This window comes from Mytilus edulis, chromosome 6 (genome assembly GCF_963676685.1).
Source record: "Mytilus edulis chromosome 6, xbMytEdul2.2, whole genome shotgun sequence".
Classification (NCBI taxonomy): Eukaryota; Metazoa; Mollusca; class Bivalvia; order Mytilida; family Mytilidae; genus Mytilus; species Mytilus edulis.
In genome coordinates this window covers 13,860,203-13,880,601 of record NC_092349.1, presented here as the reverse complement: position 1 = coordinate 13,880,601, position 20,399 = coordinate 13,860,203, and the positions used below count along the sequence as shown (strand labels likewise).

The following is a 20,399-nucleotide window of genomic DNA, read 5'->3' as shown; positions in this document are numbered from 1 at the left end:
TTACTCGAATGATCCCTAATAACACTGGTTTTGAGCGTGTGGACAAGTAACACCGCGACATATGATCAGCTTTGCTTTGAAGTTATTCTTGTCATTTTTTAAACTTATTAAAAAAAAAGTTGTACTCCTAGCAAGAGTAGTCTTTGGTGTTAATGGTGTATGTTTTCTTTATGATGTCATCGTTAACTGGACGGGTCTGACCAGGACGAAAAGTTCACTTTGTTTTGTGGTCAAGCCGAAAATTGAAAGAAAATATGGATAGGGGTGAAGTTAAGAGTGATTTTTAAAGAAAAGTCAAATAGATTATTCCAAAAATGATATTTCTTTTCGTATAAAATAAGGAAAAAATAAATGAAAAGTTTTGTTACAACATTTTAAAAGATCGTGGCAGAATTAATGATTTTTTGAAATTTGTATTTCTGTCACAAAACCCAAATCTCGCATATTTTTTGGAGCTCTTCAAAATTTGAAGGAATGCTGCAGATCCAAACCACAATTTTAAATATCCACCCTTCCTGTGTCAAAATTATACAATAAATATACCACTTTCTATATCTTCAATTAGTAGGTATTGTTTAAATTATGTCCTAAATGGTTCATTTTATTAAATCCGTTGAAATGTTACACACGCCGTTTTCTGACGTTTTGGCGTATTTGTTAAGTGTCTTACAAAACAGTAATAGGCAGTTGCAATCTTTTCTACGATATGAAATTTTATTCAAACGTAAAAACATTTTTTTTTAGTGTATGAAAAAAAATGTGTCGAAGTTTTAAGAGAAAATATTGAAGAAAAAATAAACGCGATCTTTATGTTTTTGTCTAGTCAAAATGTCACAAAATCCCGTTTTTTACATTTTTGTTACAAGTATGATAAGTCATATTATACAGTTTTGGAGGGGAGAAATTTTGAAATTATAATAGCACAAAAAATACTATATAACATTAAAATCTACTGTTCAGGGATTTTTTTGAACCCATTTTCGATCACATGTCGAAAGTATTAACGACACAGTCAGCGACTACTTTTGTCTAGTCATAATGTCACACCATGCTTTTTTACTTGTTTTGACGTTACGTTCTGTAAAACTTGACATGTAGTGCTAGAACGTTGAAAATTGCGGAAGCCTTTACGTGCCATGCTAATTAACTTTTTCCAATTTGATATAACGAATTATGAATTTGATATATATGATAACGAATTTGATATAACAAATTATCAATTTGATATAAAAAATTATCAATTTGATATAACAAATTATCAATTTGATATAACAAATTATCAATTTGATATAACAAATTATCAATTTGATATAACAAATTATCAATTTGATATAACAAATTATCAATTTGATATAACATTCATTCATATCTTTATTTCCTCTATTAAGAGATTCAATGAACAATCATATATGTAAACAGATCAAATTACAAAAGTTTTCAAAACATGATAATAACACAATATAATATGACAATATGTACAATAACAAAATAAAGTTCTGTGCTTATATATATAACTGAAGAAAATTTTGACAAAAATTGCTCTCACTAACGACGGTTCATGCACTGGCACATTAACGAATCGTTGTTCTCCTTAATCTACTATATGCAGCGACACAGTGTGCAACGTGCACATGACAAAGATTATAAAAACTGTCGGTGTCTATATTGTTCGTTGTTATGTGCTTCCCCAAAAGAATGCAATATAACTCTTCATCGTCGTATGAATAAAGTTCCACAAATAAATGCAATGGGAATTTTTTAATTATAAACTCCCACCACATATCTCTGATTAAATGAGTTCCGCTACAGCTACAACATGCATGTACATATACATCTAAAAACTGAGTGTTACATAGTTCGCATGTACCTCCAGTGGTATTTGGAATGTCGGTTAGCAGTTTAGTAATATAATAGGAGTTTACGATTTCTCTGGATGATTTAGAACTTTTCCAGAAGTCTGGAACTCTAACCGATCGGTGAATACTTCTAAAGCGAGAAAAGTTATTATCGTTATGTAAACGCCGAGTCCATTCGTCAGTTTGTACTTTGTCAACTGTATTTTGCACTATAGCTTTCCAAAATTGCTTCGTTGGAAAAACTCCCTCTCGCAAAAAGTCAAGCATATAAGAATGAAGGCTATATTTATACAAGATGTTCATAATATCAGGAATGAATCCATGATGATTGCGTTCATTGTCAATAAAATAGGTAAACAGACGCACAATTTGAAGGAATGCTGCAGATCCAAACCACAATTTTACATATCCACCCTTCCTGTGTCAAAATTATACAATAAATATACCACTTTCTATATCTTCAATTAGTAGGTATTGTTTAAATTATGTCCTAAATTGTTCATTTTATTAAATCCGTTGAAATGTCACACACGCCGTTTTCTGACGTTTTGGCGTATTTGTTAAGTGTCTTACAAAACAGTAATAGGCAGTTGCAATCTTTTCTACGATATGAAATTTTATTCAAACGTAAAAACATTTTTTTTTAGTGTATGAAAAAAAATGTGTCGAAGTTTTAAGAGAAAATATTGAAGAAAAAATAAACGCGATCTTTATGTTTTTGTCTAGTCAAAATGTCACAAAATCCCGTTTTTTACATTTTTGTTACAAGTATGATAAGTCATATTATACAGTTTTGGAGGGGAGAAATTTTGAAATTATAATAGCACAAAAAATACTATATAACATTAAAATCTACTGTTCAGGGATTTTTTTGAACCCATTTTCGATCACATGTCGAAAGTATTAACGACACAGTCAGCGACTACTTTTGTCTAGTCATTATGTCACACCATGCTTTTTTACTTGTTTTTTGATATAACAAATTATCAATTTGATATAACAAATTATCAATTTGATATAACAAATTATCAATTTGATATAACAAATTATCAATTTGATATAACAAATTATCAATTTGATATAACAAATTATCAATTTGATATAACAAATTATTAATTAGAAATAACAAATTGTCAATTTGATATAACAAATTGTCAATTTGATATAACAAATTGTCAATTTGATATAACAAATTGTGAATTTCTCTACCAATAGTATGATTTAATTATAATAATGAGATTGGTTAAAACATTGCGTAACCAAAATTGGCGCATTTTTTGTGTATTGATTCTTTGTTTATCTGACGTCCAGCGACAAATATGTCATTGAATGCTTATTCAAAACTTTCTTAACAGGTTTAATGTTTCTGAAACCCTTTCCCTCCCCTTTTATCTATTATTTGATGCAGTTTGGGGGACTAGTTTGAATGTTCTCTATTCAGTACATGGGACCTGGTGTCTTAGAACGAACGATTATAATAGAAAAGGGATCAATTTATATTGCACATTTTCAAATCAGAAAGAATGGATAGTGTGTTTCTAGGGACATAGGAACATGCAAGGATAAAAAATGCTGGCTTCGTTATCAATTTCGATGGGCACATACAAGGTTTAATGAAACATCCTTAAGTTCATCCTTGCATTTTTCTTTATATATTTGTTTCAATATATATTTTGTTTGCATACTTTTTATTAAAAAACAAAGAGCCATTCGCGAGATCTAGAAGAGAAAACCCATGCACAATCAGTACAATACAGTTGATAAAGTTGCAGTAGGAACTGATTTTTCTCTTTATCTTGTCTAGATTGTGGTCCACATTCGCCTGTACATTGTATTTTTATATATGTTGTTGTTTGCAATTTGATGATAGTATCAAGAAAAAATTAATAGCTGAGTGACAACTAGAGAAATTCTTTATTTCCATGATGAACCAAAGTGAACATATATATACATACAACTTTAATATTAAACCAGCATAAATTAATGCTCGTGGTTTTATAGTATTATTCAACTAGGAAATTTTTCGCTAAAATGGGCTATCGAAAATACAGCTGAATGTATTAATCCTGCGCTAAAATGGGCTCTATTGTCTGCGCTAAAATAATGTCCCATAGTAGTTTTTCGCCTAAAATTATCTGCGCCCATCTGTTTTCTTGTTCATAGTTGAGATTAAATTTCTTTTATGAAATTGGCAAATTTGATTAAATTAATTTTATTGTGGTTAATTTTGAATTTTGCTTTCAACTGTTGATTCTTTTAACATTTAATACAGGCGATGAAACAAACGATTCAACTAAAAAAAAAATTATTCGGCAATTATCAAAAGCGGATAAAAGAATAAGCCCTTGACACCATTTGCGAGTATGATGGTCTTGTGAAACAATGAAAGTCCGTCGGAAGGGGGCGATAAATATCTGACCCGTCTTAAGAGAGAGCAATATCTCTTGCAAATACAAGTCAACCTTTTAGATTTCGAAAAGAGCAGACTAAGGCTACAGGGAAGCACTCGAACCCTCAAAGTGGAAACGGATTAATATAAGTTGTAATAACCTGTTTTCCAATCCACTATAAATAAATATGTTTAAACTAAAAGAAAAAGCAACAGAAAATATCTTTGCTCGAATGGGATACTAATTTAAATATTATTTTTCCGTTTTAATTTAACTGTAATTGAAAAAATATGTACCGCTTTTGCATTTCGGTTCTATACGTAGCAAGTCAAGCAAACCGCTCATATAAATTATGCTGTATGATTGAGCTGCACGAAATAAAAGAAAAGTACGACGTTATTTATACAATGCATGAAAAATAACGTCAAATTAACGTTACCAAAACTAACACCAACACCGTACGCGACGTCAATCCGAATTTAATTTTATTTTCACAATTTGTTACTATTGAACAGCGGTAAACATGTGTTGCTTTTACACATGTTTTTAATTTTTATATTATAATATACTAAAAAGGCCACTATTTTTTTGTGTTTCCATTTACTCTTTGATTTTGTTTAAAATTCAAATTTCTGCAGTTCTTTGATAATATTTACTTTTATTCAAAATTATGCATAAACATGTTTATGGAAAATCTTTTCGTTGTAATTGAACAGATATATATTGTTATAGAGGGGTATTTGCAAAAATACCAGTGTTTTGACCAAATTTAATTTCACAGTCACTTTGACTTGTATTGTTAGCAAATACCCCTCCATAACATGATACATCTGTTCAATATTGCGCTTCTGCCATTTTATTTTATTTTGATATTTGCGGACCTCTTTGTTTATGTAGCTCTTTATATTTGTTGCTACATATACATCCTTGGTTTGGGTGTTCCAGTTGACGAACACGTCTATGAAAATAAAAAATCTCCCTTCAACTTGGTTCACTCCACCAGCTGTATAAAAGACATAATGAAACATACATGCTGAGAGATTGTTACTTTGACAAAGAACATCTGTTGAATGATATTTACACTACAAACCAGTAAAAGTCTGAAATGGCCTATATCTGTACTCGACTGTACTGATTTTTACTCGACCAGTCAGAAGTGGTCTGAAATTTACTTGATATTACTCGACAGTAGTCTGAACCATACTTAACAGTCTGAATTTGTACTTAACCAGATTAAACAATTTTATACGAGTCTGAACCATGCTCGACCTAGTCTGAACCATACTCGACCTAGTCTGAACTGTACTCGACCTACTCTGAACCATACTCGACCTAGTCTGAACCGTACTCGACCTAGTTTGAACCATACTCGACTAAGTCTTGACCAACCTGGACCTATTATTTGTATCTATAAACTAGATTTTATCAACTCAGGAAATATTCTTTAGTAAAAATGAAATTTGATCAAGAACTTGAAACTAAAATGTACTCAATATAGTATTAAAATTAAAATTTCACAATAATTTACAATAATCATTAATTTTATTCAAAATTTTATGAATATTTCGGAAGTATTGTATGGTAATTGGACTTATGTATATATACTTAGTAGTATATAACACAACTTAATAAATTTAAAATAAATTAGACCTTAAAATTTTTTGTTTTATTAATCCAAGAATTTAATATAATCATAATTCCATAGCAATCATTGATGACCATTTAAAAAAGAAATGTGTTTCAAAGTAACATTTCAAAATTATTTCAAATAATTGAAGAACATTTTGTCAAATTGAAGACATGACATACATAAAGCACTTTAATATGGTATAATTACCTCAGTACATGTGTGTTTTACAGGTAAAAAGAAAGTCCTATTTTCTAAAAATTGTATATTACTTATCTAGTATATTCGGAAGGCCTTGTTATGTAAGTTAAACAGGATGTTGCAATTTTGAATAAATGTTAATTAGAATTTAATACCTCTGACCAGGTGTGATCTTATTTATGAGTTTGCCCCAAGCAGAGGTTATTTTTACTATTTTACCACAAATCAGAGAACATTTTTATTTATTTATTGAATTTTATCCCTTTTTGGTATAAATCATATATAATATATTTTTTTATCCTAAATATAATAAAAGATATATTTCTAATAAAAGGTTAAACAATTTATTAATTTAGTTGACTGTTGTTATATATGTCAGTAAAAAAGAATTAAATTTAACAGTTAAAAATTAGAGGTTGGCTGGTCTAGTATGGTTCAGACTGGTCGAGTATTGTTCAGACCTTTGGTTAAGTATGGTTTAGACTGGGAAAATAGTTCGAGTACAGGTCGAGAAAGGGTTACGACTGTTTCAGACTGGTCGAGTAATGGTTCAGACTATTTTCAACGGCAAAAATAAGTGTCAAGAAAGATTCACTACAGTCAAGTATGGTTCAGACTTGAGTCGAGTAATGTCAAGTAAAAGTCAGACCAATTCAGACTGGTCGAGTAAAAATCAGTACAGTCGAGTACAGATATAGGCCATTTCAGACTTTATTGGTTTGTAGTGTTAGTTTGAACGATTTTTATATAATTATGTGTCTTTACTGAAAACCATATACGTATGAAACTACCTCATAATTATAAAATAATACCAATGGAAGTTGAAATATAAAATACATACTTAAAACACATATAGAACCGGTCCAGTAATCATCACGATCGCATTTACACTGATTGTGAGTACAAAACAGAGACTCAGCACATTCTATGGATGTTATGCATACATCATGGAAACCATTTGCTTTGGAAAAGACAAAGAGTATTTGAAATCAAGACTTGATGCGACATTTATAGATACATGTTTAATGCTCATTACCTATTTTAGAGATTTACGCAGTAAATACAACATACTCATTCAAAAATTATATTGCTCTTGAAAATCAAATCAAATAATAATCATGTTGTGCAATTGCTCATAAAGTCTTATTTGTTGTCACTTGTTAATGATATTTGATTGTTTACGTACTTAAAATCTTACAACCAAATAAATATTTCATGTATCAGCAGTCAGTCTCGTAGCACTTTACGTTTGGTATGTATTGTTTACCTATTATTCTGTATAAACGTTTGATTACACTAAGGAAAAGTGTTTTAGGTTGATAAATACCGAACTCTAAGAAAAACACCGTCATATTTTGAAGACAATGACAGATTAAACCATGTGTAAAACATGGCATTACCTCTCACTTGAATGACAGTTTCATATAATTCATATTCATAAAATACGTTTCTTTTTTGATTGAGTTATCCCAATTGTTTGCACTTGTCCTAAGTCTGATGTTCAGTGGATGCCGTTTGTTTATATAGTTCATAAGTGTTTATCGTTTTTTTTATATAGACTAGACCGTTGTTTTTTCCGTTTGAATGTTTTACATTAGTTTTGTTGGTGGCCCATTAAAGCTTGCTGTTCGTATGAGCCGAAGCTCATTGTTCAAGGATGTACCTTGACCTATAATAGTTTACTTTAATTTATAAATTGCTCTTCGATGGAGAGTTGTCTCATTGGCACTCACACCATATCTTCCTATATCTATTCTGTTCCGTTTAAACTTATGAAAAAGGTAAAAAAAATGCATTATGATGACCACGACAAATCTTGAGTGTGGTTTTACGTTTTTGTTGTCTAATAATCATTCTAGAGCAGTATTTGATAAAGGTGATGGAATAAACATGTACGTCTTCCATTTACAATTGTAATCTTTTTCCGACATTATTGAGACCCAAACCTGTGACCGAATGGATTAAGCGTCTATTTAAATCAACGTGAAATCTTCCTACAAAATCAAGATGAAAACATGGCAAAGATATTACCACGACCTAGGCCGTGTTCACACCAATCGTCATGTTTACAATTAGTTTAATGTTATGCACACTGGTTTCACATTATTTTTTTCACATCTAAACACCTTGTTGGATTACCTTTACATTAGATTTGTTCACACTTGTACATTATATGTCATTTAAACGTTCATTACGTAGAACCGAATGCAATTTTCCTGACAACTTTTCTAACAGTTAGGGAACAACCATTTGACTTCAAAAAGGGGAAGGTGGCGTGGAATGGAATTTTCCTTGAAAAAAATTCTGATCCCCAATTTGATAAAAATAAAATACATTATAGTGTTAAATATTGAAAAAAAAAATGATTGCTAGCAACAACAAAAAAAGAATCAAAATGTTCGTGCGAAAACAATTCTGATTCAGAACACCCAAAACCCCCGTCCTCCGCCCACCTTTTTTTTTAAAAAGTTAAGTGGTTGCTCCTAAATGAAAGTCATTTTCATGATTTTGGTGATTTGTAATAGTTTTAAGATACTAAAGTGTAGGCTGCATCAACGTGCTTACAGACGAAGAAATAAGATTGAGATGTTAAGGATCACTACATTTTTATCTTTTCTGTTTGTTTCTTTTTCTCTTGTTGCTATTTTTTCTCTAAGGAGTATTTGGCAAAAGGAGGGGGTAATGTTTTTATATACTTCTCTAAGTGTATTCTAACGGATCTGAGATACAAGACAAACAAAACAATTAACCTCACACTTTTTTTAGTAATGCATTTATAAGTTAATCGTTGTTTGAGTAAAGACCAGTAGCAAATATTTCTGTGAACGTCCAGTCTATTCGGAAAGACCTTTTAAATGAATTATTTGTTCGGAAATGATGATGATATGAGTCTTAATATGGGGTTAATAAAGACACTTTAAGTGTTTTTTTTATAACAAATACATATATCAAGTTTATACAAATATTTCTGTAAAGAACTTTTGAATAATTGTTATAAATATCAATTTTATTCAAAAAATCGTTTCTTCTTTAAATTAACATGGTCAAATTGATGTTCTAAATGACTAGTTTTGTGTACACTTAACCCACACAAGGCCTACATCGTCTATCGACTGCATGTAGACTTAAACATGATTTAAACTACATGTAAACATTGAGTTTTAGCAATGGGAACGTAATGTTGTTAGTTTACGTGTGAGTTACTCTTACACGAGTTTAGGTCAGTGTGAACACGGCCTTATACATGACTTGTTGATACGCTATGATGTCTTGTGTAACATAAATGGTCATCGGGTTAAGCAGTCATTGGTCCTTTTGTCGTGATTTTTTAATGCCATTCGGTCAGTGATAGAAACGTTATAGGCCTCATGAAATATGAAATTTGCCGCTCTATTGAGCTGAACACTATGTATGTAATAATAAATTGTTCTATAATGTATATATATTCATATGTCACTGTCTTACTTGGAAGACAAGCTGAACCATTCCAATATGTATGTGACGAGTTCAAGCATCGACATATCTTGTTTTCACATCCTAACATTGTCTGACATTCATTTGAAGACTTACATCTTTCTCCTTCTGCTTTCCCTATGATGAAAAAACTTAATAATGTTACTATAAAACCGTATCTTTCATACTTTACATTAACGGGATTGTGTTTTATTTCATGACGATGATGCCCCTAAGTAAACATGATAATGGTATTATGTTTTAATTTTAAACACAATGTTTAGTATTGAAAAAGCTTTGCTTTTTACATTTAAAATACGGTTTGATACAAAAACTGACACACATAACATTGATTTAGATATCATACAAATGTAATGAAATCGAGCAAAAAAAAGCCATGTAAATATGTTTTTTTATTGGCACTGAGCGTCTTCGAATAAACATTAATTGTGAAAAAACGTATGTGGTGCAGTACGCCTGATAGCGTTAATATTATTTATTTTCTGCTCCGATACATAAATGTCAAGTTGTAATGATGTTCCCTTGCACTAATTTAAAACGAATATATTATTTACTCTGATGGCATCTGTCATGTAACCAATACAATTGTCTTGATGGACACTGGCACTGGTTTCCAATACAAACTAGGTTACTCTGGCATTCATAGGACGATGAGCAGGAGGAGCTAATAGCTTTCTCTTGAAAATGATAATGAACACATGATTTTTATTAAAGAAAGCAGAAACTAACAACGAATTCAACAAGTACACGTTAAAAAAAGTGAGATACGTTTTCAATGTTTGGTTTGTTCATTATGCTTCTAACATATTCCAACTTTATTGAACTGCAAGGACAATGGTACGCTTTTGAAAATATTATCAAGAAATCTCAGGGTTTTTGCATGCGTTCTCCATTGTCGCATTTTTAAAAAGAATAAACATTAAGGCGATTAAAATTCATTAACTCCAAAAAGACTGGAGAAGGAAATATACTGGTCTTGTCCGCTGATTAGAAACTACTGGGAAATCACCTTGAACGTGTTACGATTTTGATAACATGCTGAATTCCGTTGACATTTGTATATTGTTATACGACGTATATGTATATTTTTATATGACGTATGTGTATATTGATATATGACGTATTTGTATATTGCTAAACGACGTATTTGTACATTGCATATTGTTATACGACGTATTTGTATATTGTTACACAATATATGTGTATATTGTTATACTACGTATGTGACCTATAAGTGTGTTAGTTTCTTACTCATTTTATAGATATTTTAGTTGGTTGTCGAATTGTTTCACTATAATTCATTTTAAGGCATTTTCATCTCAATTAACTGTAAATAGCCTATAGTTTATCAAGACTATTTAGATACAATGATATGGCAATGCTAATCTTGCCAAACTATTTCTTAATTTATAAAAATGTTTGGCTGTATTGATAGTGTATAGATCGTTGGTAGTAGTTATAAGGAGGTAAATGTTAACCTTTCTGAAAAAATTAAACAGAACTAACAAAAAAAAAAAAAATGGAAAACAGTTTTCCAATCTATAATGTGTTTGATTAAAAAATATTTAGAAACATAGCATCACTTGGCATACTATTGTTATCTGGTTAAACAAAACAAAGCTTAAGGGAACACAGTAAACAAAATGAACACGCTTGAGTTGAAAATGGTGTAATAATCAGAATCTGTAAATAGCTTCAAACAACATTATATTTATATACATACGAATATGATGCGCACACTTCAAGTCACCGTTGCATAGACTTCGATTGTTGCAACAACTCCCACAAATAAGAATATGTCCATCCGACTGGCGTCGTCCAAGTGTGAATGAATTTAAATTCAAACAAAGCTGTAAAAAATAGGTTTCGTGCATTGTCTTGCCATCTTATTTTTTATGGTATTAGAAAAATTGTCTGATTGTTGCTTTTTAACCAGTTTTTTTCCCCGTTAAGGATATCTTCTTGCTATGCGTTGACACACATGACGATGATACATGTAGATGCATATGTATTGGGTATCTCAACAAAAGAACACTTGTTTTTTTTTTTATCATAGAACAAGAATGTATTAATGTACCCTTTTATCTATCACAATTGTTAAAGTGTAGGGTCGTAATCTTAAGATGCATTATTTCAATATAATCAGATTTATAAAAAAAATAATAATTACGTGCAAATTAATTAATTTATCAAAAAGATATTTGTAAAAGATCTGTCATTATCAGGGGTCAATCTGTCTATTCTATATTATATTGTTAAATTCTAATTAACATATCTCCTATACAGTTATGTTTGCTATACACAACTATTGGTTAAAATTGAACACTTGACGCTCTTAGTCAGACTTAAAATTTAACAAGTGTTAGTTGTAAGGTGTGTGAATCAAGAGACAAATTAATGAAGAATTAATAAGAGAATAATATGTTTTCAGATTTTCAGTATGGTTTTAGACCTTAACGTTCCTGTTCATTGGTCATCTTTATTAAACAACTTCCTTTCAGTGGATACAATTTATTTAGATTTAAGTTTTGCTTTTGACACTGTGTCTCATGCGTGTATGATTGGTAAATTTTACAATTTCGGAGTTCGAGCAAATGTTTTGGATTAAAAATATCATGTTCTTCATCCCTCAAGTGTAGTACATCTGATTAAACACAAGATACTGTTGCAGGTCCTCTCAACTATTTGTCGTGACCACTTACCATAGAAGTTTTACATCCTAAGTCGTAGTAGTCATGATGTGAATGTGTACTGTATTTGTGCAGGTAACACACCTATTCATAAACAAACATATTTTGCAGTTTTCTAATAAGTTATTCATATAAGAATGACAAAATGATAAATCGCGTATACTCGTAGCTTTGTCAGGGAAGCAAGTTATGACAGTTTTAGAGCACTAAAAAGGACAGTAAAAGAGTATAATTCAACAAACTAGGTAAATTGAATTTATAAGGTGCTTTATCGTTGATGTAAATTTGTTTCATGTAATATTGTTTTACTGTACTGCTCTGCAACTGTGCCAAGTTATGTGATACCTAACCACCCAGAGTCACTCTTTTACATGTCTTTAATTTGATCTTGAATGTTTAGGTGTTGTCAATGTTGTTTCATTCTGTTTATACATTACATATTAGTATCACCATGTAGATATCTCTACTGGATTTAGCAACCTATATAAACTGTCCGACAATGCTGAAAGAGGCATTGAACACCAATTGCATTCAATTAATTAATAAATCATCGCTGTTTCTTGAAGTTAAATAACATTTAACTCAAAGTTACCTCATTTTTATCACACAATATTTCTTTGTTGCATGTCGCTGGATCAGTTATACCACTACAAGACAGACATTGCTGAATGGGGGCTGAAATGAAATATTTAGTTCTCTCTGAGGCTAAAATTTGAATGTTCTATACAGTTACGACGGATAGAACATTTCTACCCAAATACTCCAAAATGTACAAAGATAGATACAAAAATCGTGATGCCATCTAGCAGTGTGCATATATATCGATTTACATATGTGTCGAGGTTTGTGATTTGATAACAACACAGAGCTGTCAGTATATATTCATAAAACTGCCGAGTATATACGACGTTTATATCTCGAGTTTGAACCTCAAAAACATCATCATAAAACCGGTTTATATGTGACTCTATATACAGAACACCTATGAATGTCAGATGCTCACAGAGGTAGAATATCTATGTTCATCAGTTACATGTAATAATGCATTTAATAATACGAAATCACGCAATTCACACTTTTAATACTTTAAAAATTAATGTTAAAAGTGTAAAAAGTAAAAACACAAAAATACTGAACTCCGAGGAAAATTCAAAAAGGAAAATCAAAAATCAAAAGGCAAAATCAAAAGTCCAAACACATCAAACGAATGGATACCAACTGTCATATTCCTGACTTAGTACAGGCATTTTCTAATGTAGAAAATGGTGGATTGAACCTGGTTTTATAGCTAGCTAAACCTCTCACTTGTATGACAGTCACATCAAATTCCATTACATTGTTTAACGATGCATGAACAAAACAAACATATTCAAAGAGTAAATGCCAAAAATAGGGGTACAGCAGTCAATATTGTGTTATCATCTTAATATAACTATAAAAACAACAAATGTAACGAAGAAGCACAAAAAGGCATACATCAAATTAAACATACTCATTTTTCTTTTCTTATACGACTTAATTTATCTATGTAAAGTCTACCCGTAAACAATAAGCATATATTATAAAAAGAGGGACGAAATAGTTATCAAAGATACCAGGATTATAATTTAGTACGCCAGACGCGCTTTCGTCTACATGCGACTCATAAGTGACGCTTATATCAAAATATTTATAAAGCCAAAAAGTACAAAATTGAAGAGCCTTGAGGATCCAAAATGCCAAAAAGATATGCCAAATCCGGCTAAGGTAATCCTTTCCTGGGATAAGAAAATCCTTAGTTTTTCGAAAAATCCAAAGTTTTGTAAACAGGAAATTTATGAAAATGACCACAGTATTGATATTCATGTCAACACCAAAGTGTTGACTCCTTGGCTGGAATACCCTCTGGGACGAAACGGTCACCAGCAGTGGCATCGACCCAGTGGTGTAAATAGTTATCAAAGGTACCAGGATGATACCAAAGGGACAGTCAAACTCATAAATTGAAAATAAACCGACAACGCTGTGGCTATAAATAAAAAAGACAAACAGACAAACAATAGAACACACGACACAACATATAAAACTAAAGAATAAGGAACACGCACCCCACAATAAAATTAGGTGATCTCAGGTGCTCCGGACGGGTACACGTTAAAATTATTTTACAGCAAATAACGAGATCCTCTACGTAAGCCGAACATATCAGGTGTTCAATATATGTGTTGTAAAAAACAAAGCCGCATACATATACAAACAAACACAAAATTAAAAATCTAAAATTATTTTTTTGAAGGGATAAAAAATTGTCAATACAAAAAATTGCATTTCAATGGATTACTCAAAATATCCAGAAACAAATTAATAAACTGACATGTATTGCATATGCATCATGACTTTTTTTTTTTTACAAAAAAAGTGCACTGGGAATAAAACCCTGTGAGACAGGGATACTCCATAGTAAATATATAATATAAAGTCTCGGACAGGGTATAAACTGTAACATTCCCGGCTTAGGACTTATATCCCCTTCGCTTTCGGCTCAGTTGATATAAACCCTAAGCCAGGAATTTCACAGTATATACCCTGTTTTAGACCTGAATAACATATGGTATTTGTATATAGAGAAGGTCATTTAAAATTACATCATTCTTACACTTTATTCAAATACATGTGACTGAGATTATAACTGATGACAATTTCATATACTAAATGCAGGTTTGTTTTATACACCACATACACTTCTACCAAAAAATACATTGTACAACTCTTTAATTCAAGACATAACAATTCCCTTACCTGCAGAATCATCACAGAGTGAATCCCCATTACATAGACGGGAATCATTGCAGCATCTTTGACATACAATATGGCTGCGTCCTATGTCTCTTCTACCAAAAATTACACCAGTTTGGGTTGTTTTACTACATAACTAAAACATTAATATTAGTAACAACCAGGCTTTAAAAAAGGGACAAAAATAATCAAAGTACATGTATAAAATGCTCCGATATGAAATATAAAAAGATACGACTTGATTTTAGCAATGCCATTAAAAAAACCCATGACAGACATATATATTATTTACAGTCTGACAATCAAATTTCTTAGTGTAGAGGAAAACAAAGGGGAGATACAAACTGAAAATGCCGGAAAAAAGGTGATAAAAAAAGCTTACAAAAAGACCTTTAGAAAACTAAATAATACAGACAAAGACAGGCAAATATAAGATTAAACCAAAAATGAACTGAGATGAAGATAAAGTAGAAATTTGTCTTATGTTTTTTAATTACACCAATTGTCAATTTAGTAACGTATATCATGATCATAGAAATACTGAACAATGTCTATGGTATCTTATATTTCAGGTTGATTGAATTAATAAGTTCAATAATCGCTGGACCCGTTGATAACTCCCATGATGAGACAAGAAAGGTAATACAATTTGCTCTCATAGATATACACATTGATTGATGCTAAAAGGCATATAAGCGTCAAAAATATGTTTTCAATAAGGATATCTTCCGTTTATTTAAGTAATAATTGATGCAAGCTATACTTTTTTGTAGTTTAAACATGGGTAGGCATTATATTCGTGATTATTTTTGAACGAGCGATAGTGAGTGCTAAACTAACGCAAATATAATGCATACCCATGTTAAAACTACATTAAAGTATAGCTTGCATCAATTATTTCGATTCTGATTAGAACAATTCAGATAATTACTTTGTCAGATGTGTATAAGTGCAGAGCGTTTGTGTAGGCTCTTCACCTGCACCTCCCTTTTTTGTTTGTAAACAAGCAAACGATTAACCATGTGATTTTTCAGAGGGTGGAATTTGAACAGCCAGCATGAACTGTTGTCGTATCTATGTCAAATATGTCAATTTTGAATTACAACACGTTACAGTCATAATAATAGAATAATTGAAATGTGCATCATTTAAGAGGTTGACAGTGTTTTAAGTTAATAACATATATTAAATGCATGCCAATTTGATAAAATTCACTATTCTGCAGTAGTCAATATACGCATGTGCAAACAAATTTTATTGGATATAGAGCATTGATGTATTCACAAAGCGAATGAAGCACGTCATATAAGAATGCAAAAATTAATCATTACTAATTATGTTAGTCTAGGTTAAAAGTTAGTACGGATGATACAAATCAAATGGTTATGTACTGTTGCGAAATTACATCAATTTTGAAGGAGATATAAATTTGCGTTTCAATACGCATTTGACAAAATGATGAAAACAAAATACAGAAAGACAAAGGGGCAAATGATATTGTCTTATATCTTCCATGAATTCAAATGAGCAAAAAAACAAAGCAAGAATTGAGGTTACACATCATAAAACATAAACAGATGACTTTCTCACAATCTTTTCAACATTAGAATATACTAGTAATTACCTCAGGGAATGTGCAGCCTGCATCGTATTTTGTTTGACCATCGTCTGTTCTGAACTTGTGCAAGTAGCAGATCTTTAAAACAAATCATTAAAAAGGTCAAATAACAATAGTTCCCGGTTACCAATAATTGCAATATGGGGATATGTTCTAACTGTTTCAAACTGCTTCCGTTTACCATGTTTACAGTGTTTACAGTATATAAGGCTTTGTTTGAATTAAAAACAAATGATATCTAAACTACTCACTTTGTTTTACATTTTAAGTCTTACAAAAGAGGGACGAAAGATACCAGAGGGACAGTCAAACTCATAAATCGAAAATAAACTGACAACGCCATGGCTAAAAATAAAAAAGACAAACAGACAAACACTAGTACACATGGCACAACAAAGAAAATCAAAGAATGAACAACACGAACTCCACCAAAAACTAGGGGTGATCTCGGGTACTCCGGAAGGGTAAGCAGATCCTGCTTCACATGTGGCACCCGTCGAGTTGCTTATGTGATAACAAAAATAAAAATAAGCGTATCATGCTTATCGAACATTGTTCTCTAGCTAAAATTACAATGTATAAACAATAATTAAGAATAAAGTTGATATGAAATAAGGCTTTTAAAAGCCTTATTTTATACCAAGTGACTATATGTGAGCATATATCCCATCGAACTAGAGATAAGGATACTACAGATACAGTTAATTTAAAAAAGAAGATGTGGTATGATTGCCAATGAGACAACTGTAGCTCACTATAGGTCACTGTACGGCCTTCAACAATTAGCAAAGCCTATACCGCATGGTCATCTATAAAAGGCCCCGATAAGACGGTAAAAGTCGACCTCATATCTTGACTTACATTTAGAAATTGACAATGAGGGTCGGTTGATAACAAAGCTTTACGACAAAAGAGATGATTTTAGCTCTCCAATTGTGAACTTTCCATTTCTTATTAGCAACATTCCAGCAGCACCTGCATACGGGGTATATATCTCCCAAATGATACGAGATTCCCGTGCTTGCATTTCCTTTCATAATTTTCTTGATAGAGGGTTGCTGCTCACAAGGAAGCTATTAAACCAAGAGTTCCAAATGGTGAAGTTGAACTCATCCCTTTTTTAAATTTTACGGACGCCATCACGATTTGGTTGACCGATATGGAATAACCGTTTCACAAACGATATCGGATATGTTTCTTACGTCGTAACTACAATCCCCTTCCCTTTCGTGAATGTGACCTACCGAATAAGACAATATACCGGATTTGTTATCACACAAGCAACACGACGGGTGCCACATGTGGAGCAGGATCTGCTTGCCCTTCCGAAACACCTGATATCACCCCTAGTTTTTAGTGGGGCTCGGGCTGTTTATTCTTTAGTTTTCTATGTTGTGTCATGTGTACCATTGTTTGTCTGTTTGTCTTTTTTCATTTTTAGCCAAGGCGTTGTCATTTTATTTTCGATTTATGAGTTTGACTGTCCCTTTGGTATCTTTCGTCCCTTTTTTAAGGTTGTTCTTTTCGTATAACACACCAAGGTCAAATGAAAGAAAAGAATAAACTATAAAAATGCATGATCTGACTTATATGTCGTAAACAATATATGTTTTTTGCCATGATTTGCAGAATTTGAATTATATTATTCACACCCAGCTAAAAACAGAATAACAGTACGTTTTCTCTAAATATGAATTTTATTAGTATTAAGCTAAGAAACACGTAAAACACTGTGCCAAATGCGACTGTTCCAAAAGAAACATTTAGGATAAAACATAATTCTAAATTGGAACGAATGACGTACAAATTCCGGAAATCTGAATGTTTTACTTCAACAGAAAAGAAGAAAATGTGTTAAAACGATCATTAAATAGATCAAAAGGTGTATATATAGATAGATGTAAAAATTTAAGACTCGTACATGAAACACAAAAAGAACGAACTCTTATAGATTGAAGCATGATTTCATGTACAGTGTGAACCAATAAGATTTTAAAAATCCTTCACATAATTATGATAAACTAGCTTGTTATAATGTGAAAAGTTCTGTATTAGACTAAACGACCCGTTGGTGTAGCGGTGCATTACCAAAAGAATACTCTATTTGTTTCGAAAGTTAAAAAATGTTTATTGTCGACGTTTTTCGGTCTTATATTTCGTCTATAATAATGTACTGCATTAAACATTTCAAACTTATCAAAGAAGGACAATGTAAAGTTAATTGGCAACCAGAATCGATAACTACCGCTACATTCAAATTATAAGTAAAAAAAAACTGCATTTCCATCAAGAAAAATAATGAAAAAAAACGGGTCATTATTTTTTTGCCATTGAAGTAAATTTCATTAAATATAAGTTACCTTATCGTTGTCGCATTTTTCAAAGTTACTACAATCATTTACATCGTTTATACCGCTACACGAAAGACAACTCTGCCCACAATCTGCAAAAAGTGATAATTACGTTCACAATTTAAATGAAAATATCGTTTGAACCATTTAAAACGGAACCCATTTTAAAACATCCAGAGAACTGGCTCGTGTCATGTTTCCTGCATATTAACTTTAATTTGAAATAACAATTACGTGATAAACTGTAGCTGTTTCCAAGTGTGAGGGACAGATTTGATTTTGTTACAGTTATAAGTCAGGCTATAAAGTATTCAGCATGTATAGATACCAAAAAGAGCTCGCAATTTCCCCTCTATGATGCTTTTACATTGACGTATACCCCACTTGACCATTTTCGAATATTTGAAACAGTATTGTATGAGTTAATCCAATGTGTTTGACGGTCAAGAAGTTCCGGACACACACTTTTTTGTAGCACTACATTATTTCATCAGTAATACTTACAGACAACATTTACTACGGAAAAACAAAAGTGCACAGGATAAAGGTCCGAATACAACACCTAAAATACAGATCCCAATTGTAAACACATTTTTTTTGAAGGAGCAGAAAACTCATCTTATCACAGTACATAGGTAAATTTTTCATACCCAAATGTACAGTGCATACACCTTTGCTCGTAAGACAATAATTTGTTTTTGTTTTCAATGTCGTTTTAACATAAAGGTTGTTCAGGTCTGTTGGTCGGAAAAGAAAGAATATTGATCTAAGCTATCGTAGAAGTTTACTTCGGTACTGGCATTAAAATACGGATGTTTTTTGTGTTATTTAAATTTGGTGTTACAAAATGTTAGAAATTATTATAAATTAAGGATTGTATATCCCTCATGCAAAGCTCTGATTCCTTTCACGTATTTGGATATACCTTTTAGAACTTTTTGATTATAGCTCTTCATTTTTTATATAAGCTTTGTGTTATGCAGATATTTATATTTATCAAAGTTGTACATATATCGATGCTAGTTTGTTTTGTTTGGTAAGGAACATGTGTTTATGCTATTTATAGAAAGGTCTGTTGGATTGGATATATAAAGTATGCGGGAAGAATTTCATGCACGGGTGATTTGATAGTAGTTAAAGTCATTCGAGTCATTGCAGTCAAGTGCTCTAGATGCTTTTTTCGAATCCTTACAATTTAATACATTCAACTTAGTATGGAAAATTCTTAAAATGAAGAGACTATTCCTAATACCCGTAGAAAATACCAATGCAACTGTTACTAGTGCTACTGATCGTAGTTTTCGTGTCTACTAGGAGAACAACACTGGACCTAAATCCACAGACATCTGCTTTTGTTGCCAGACGATGGGTCACTGGAGACTAAACTGTCAGTCAAAGTTTAACAACCCAACAAGTT

General features: G+C 31.5%; 1 protein-coding gene across 1 annotated transcript; it reads right to left on the bottom strand.

The window, feature by feature from the left end:
- Positions 1-6,369: 6,369 nt before the first annotated feature.
- On the bottom strand, positions 6,370-19,068 carry LOC139526210 (prion-like-(Q/N-rich) domain-bearing protein 25). The gene is made up of 10 exons (XM_071321336.1): positions 18,992-19,068; positions 16,638-16,709; positions 15,017-15,149; positions 12,831-12,913; positions 12,251-12,322; positions 11,272-11,398; positions 10,103-10,225; positions 9,540-9,665; positions 6,916-7,035; positions 6,370-6,374 (listed from the first exon to the last, which is right to left on the bottom strand). The coding sequence occupies exons 5-10, from the start codon at positions 12,251-12,253 to the stop codon at positions 6,370-6,372; spliced, it is 504 nt and encodes a 167-aa protein (XP_071177437.1). The 5' UTR covers positions 12,254-12,322; positions 12,831-12,913; positions 15,017-15,149; positions 16,638-16,709; positions 18,992-19,068.
- Between the last annotated feature and the right edge of the window lie 1,331 nt (positions 19,069-20,399).

Bases quoted from the DNA above. Each gene is read 5' to 3' on its own strand.
- LOC139526210 (XM_071321336.1), bottom strand. The intron at 10,226-11,271 runs GTATGTATATAA...ATCATTTTCAAG, and splicing joins GAAGTGTGCGCATCATATTC to AGAAAGCTATTAGCTCCTCC. The intron at 9,666-10,102 runs GTAAATAATATA...TTTTCATCATAG, and splicing joins ACATGACAGATGCCATCAGA to GGAAAGCAGAAGGAGAAAGA.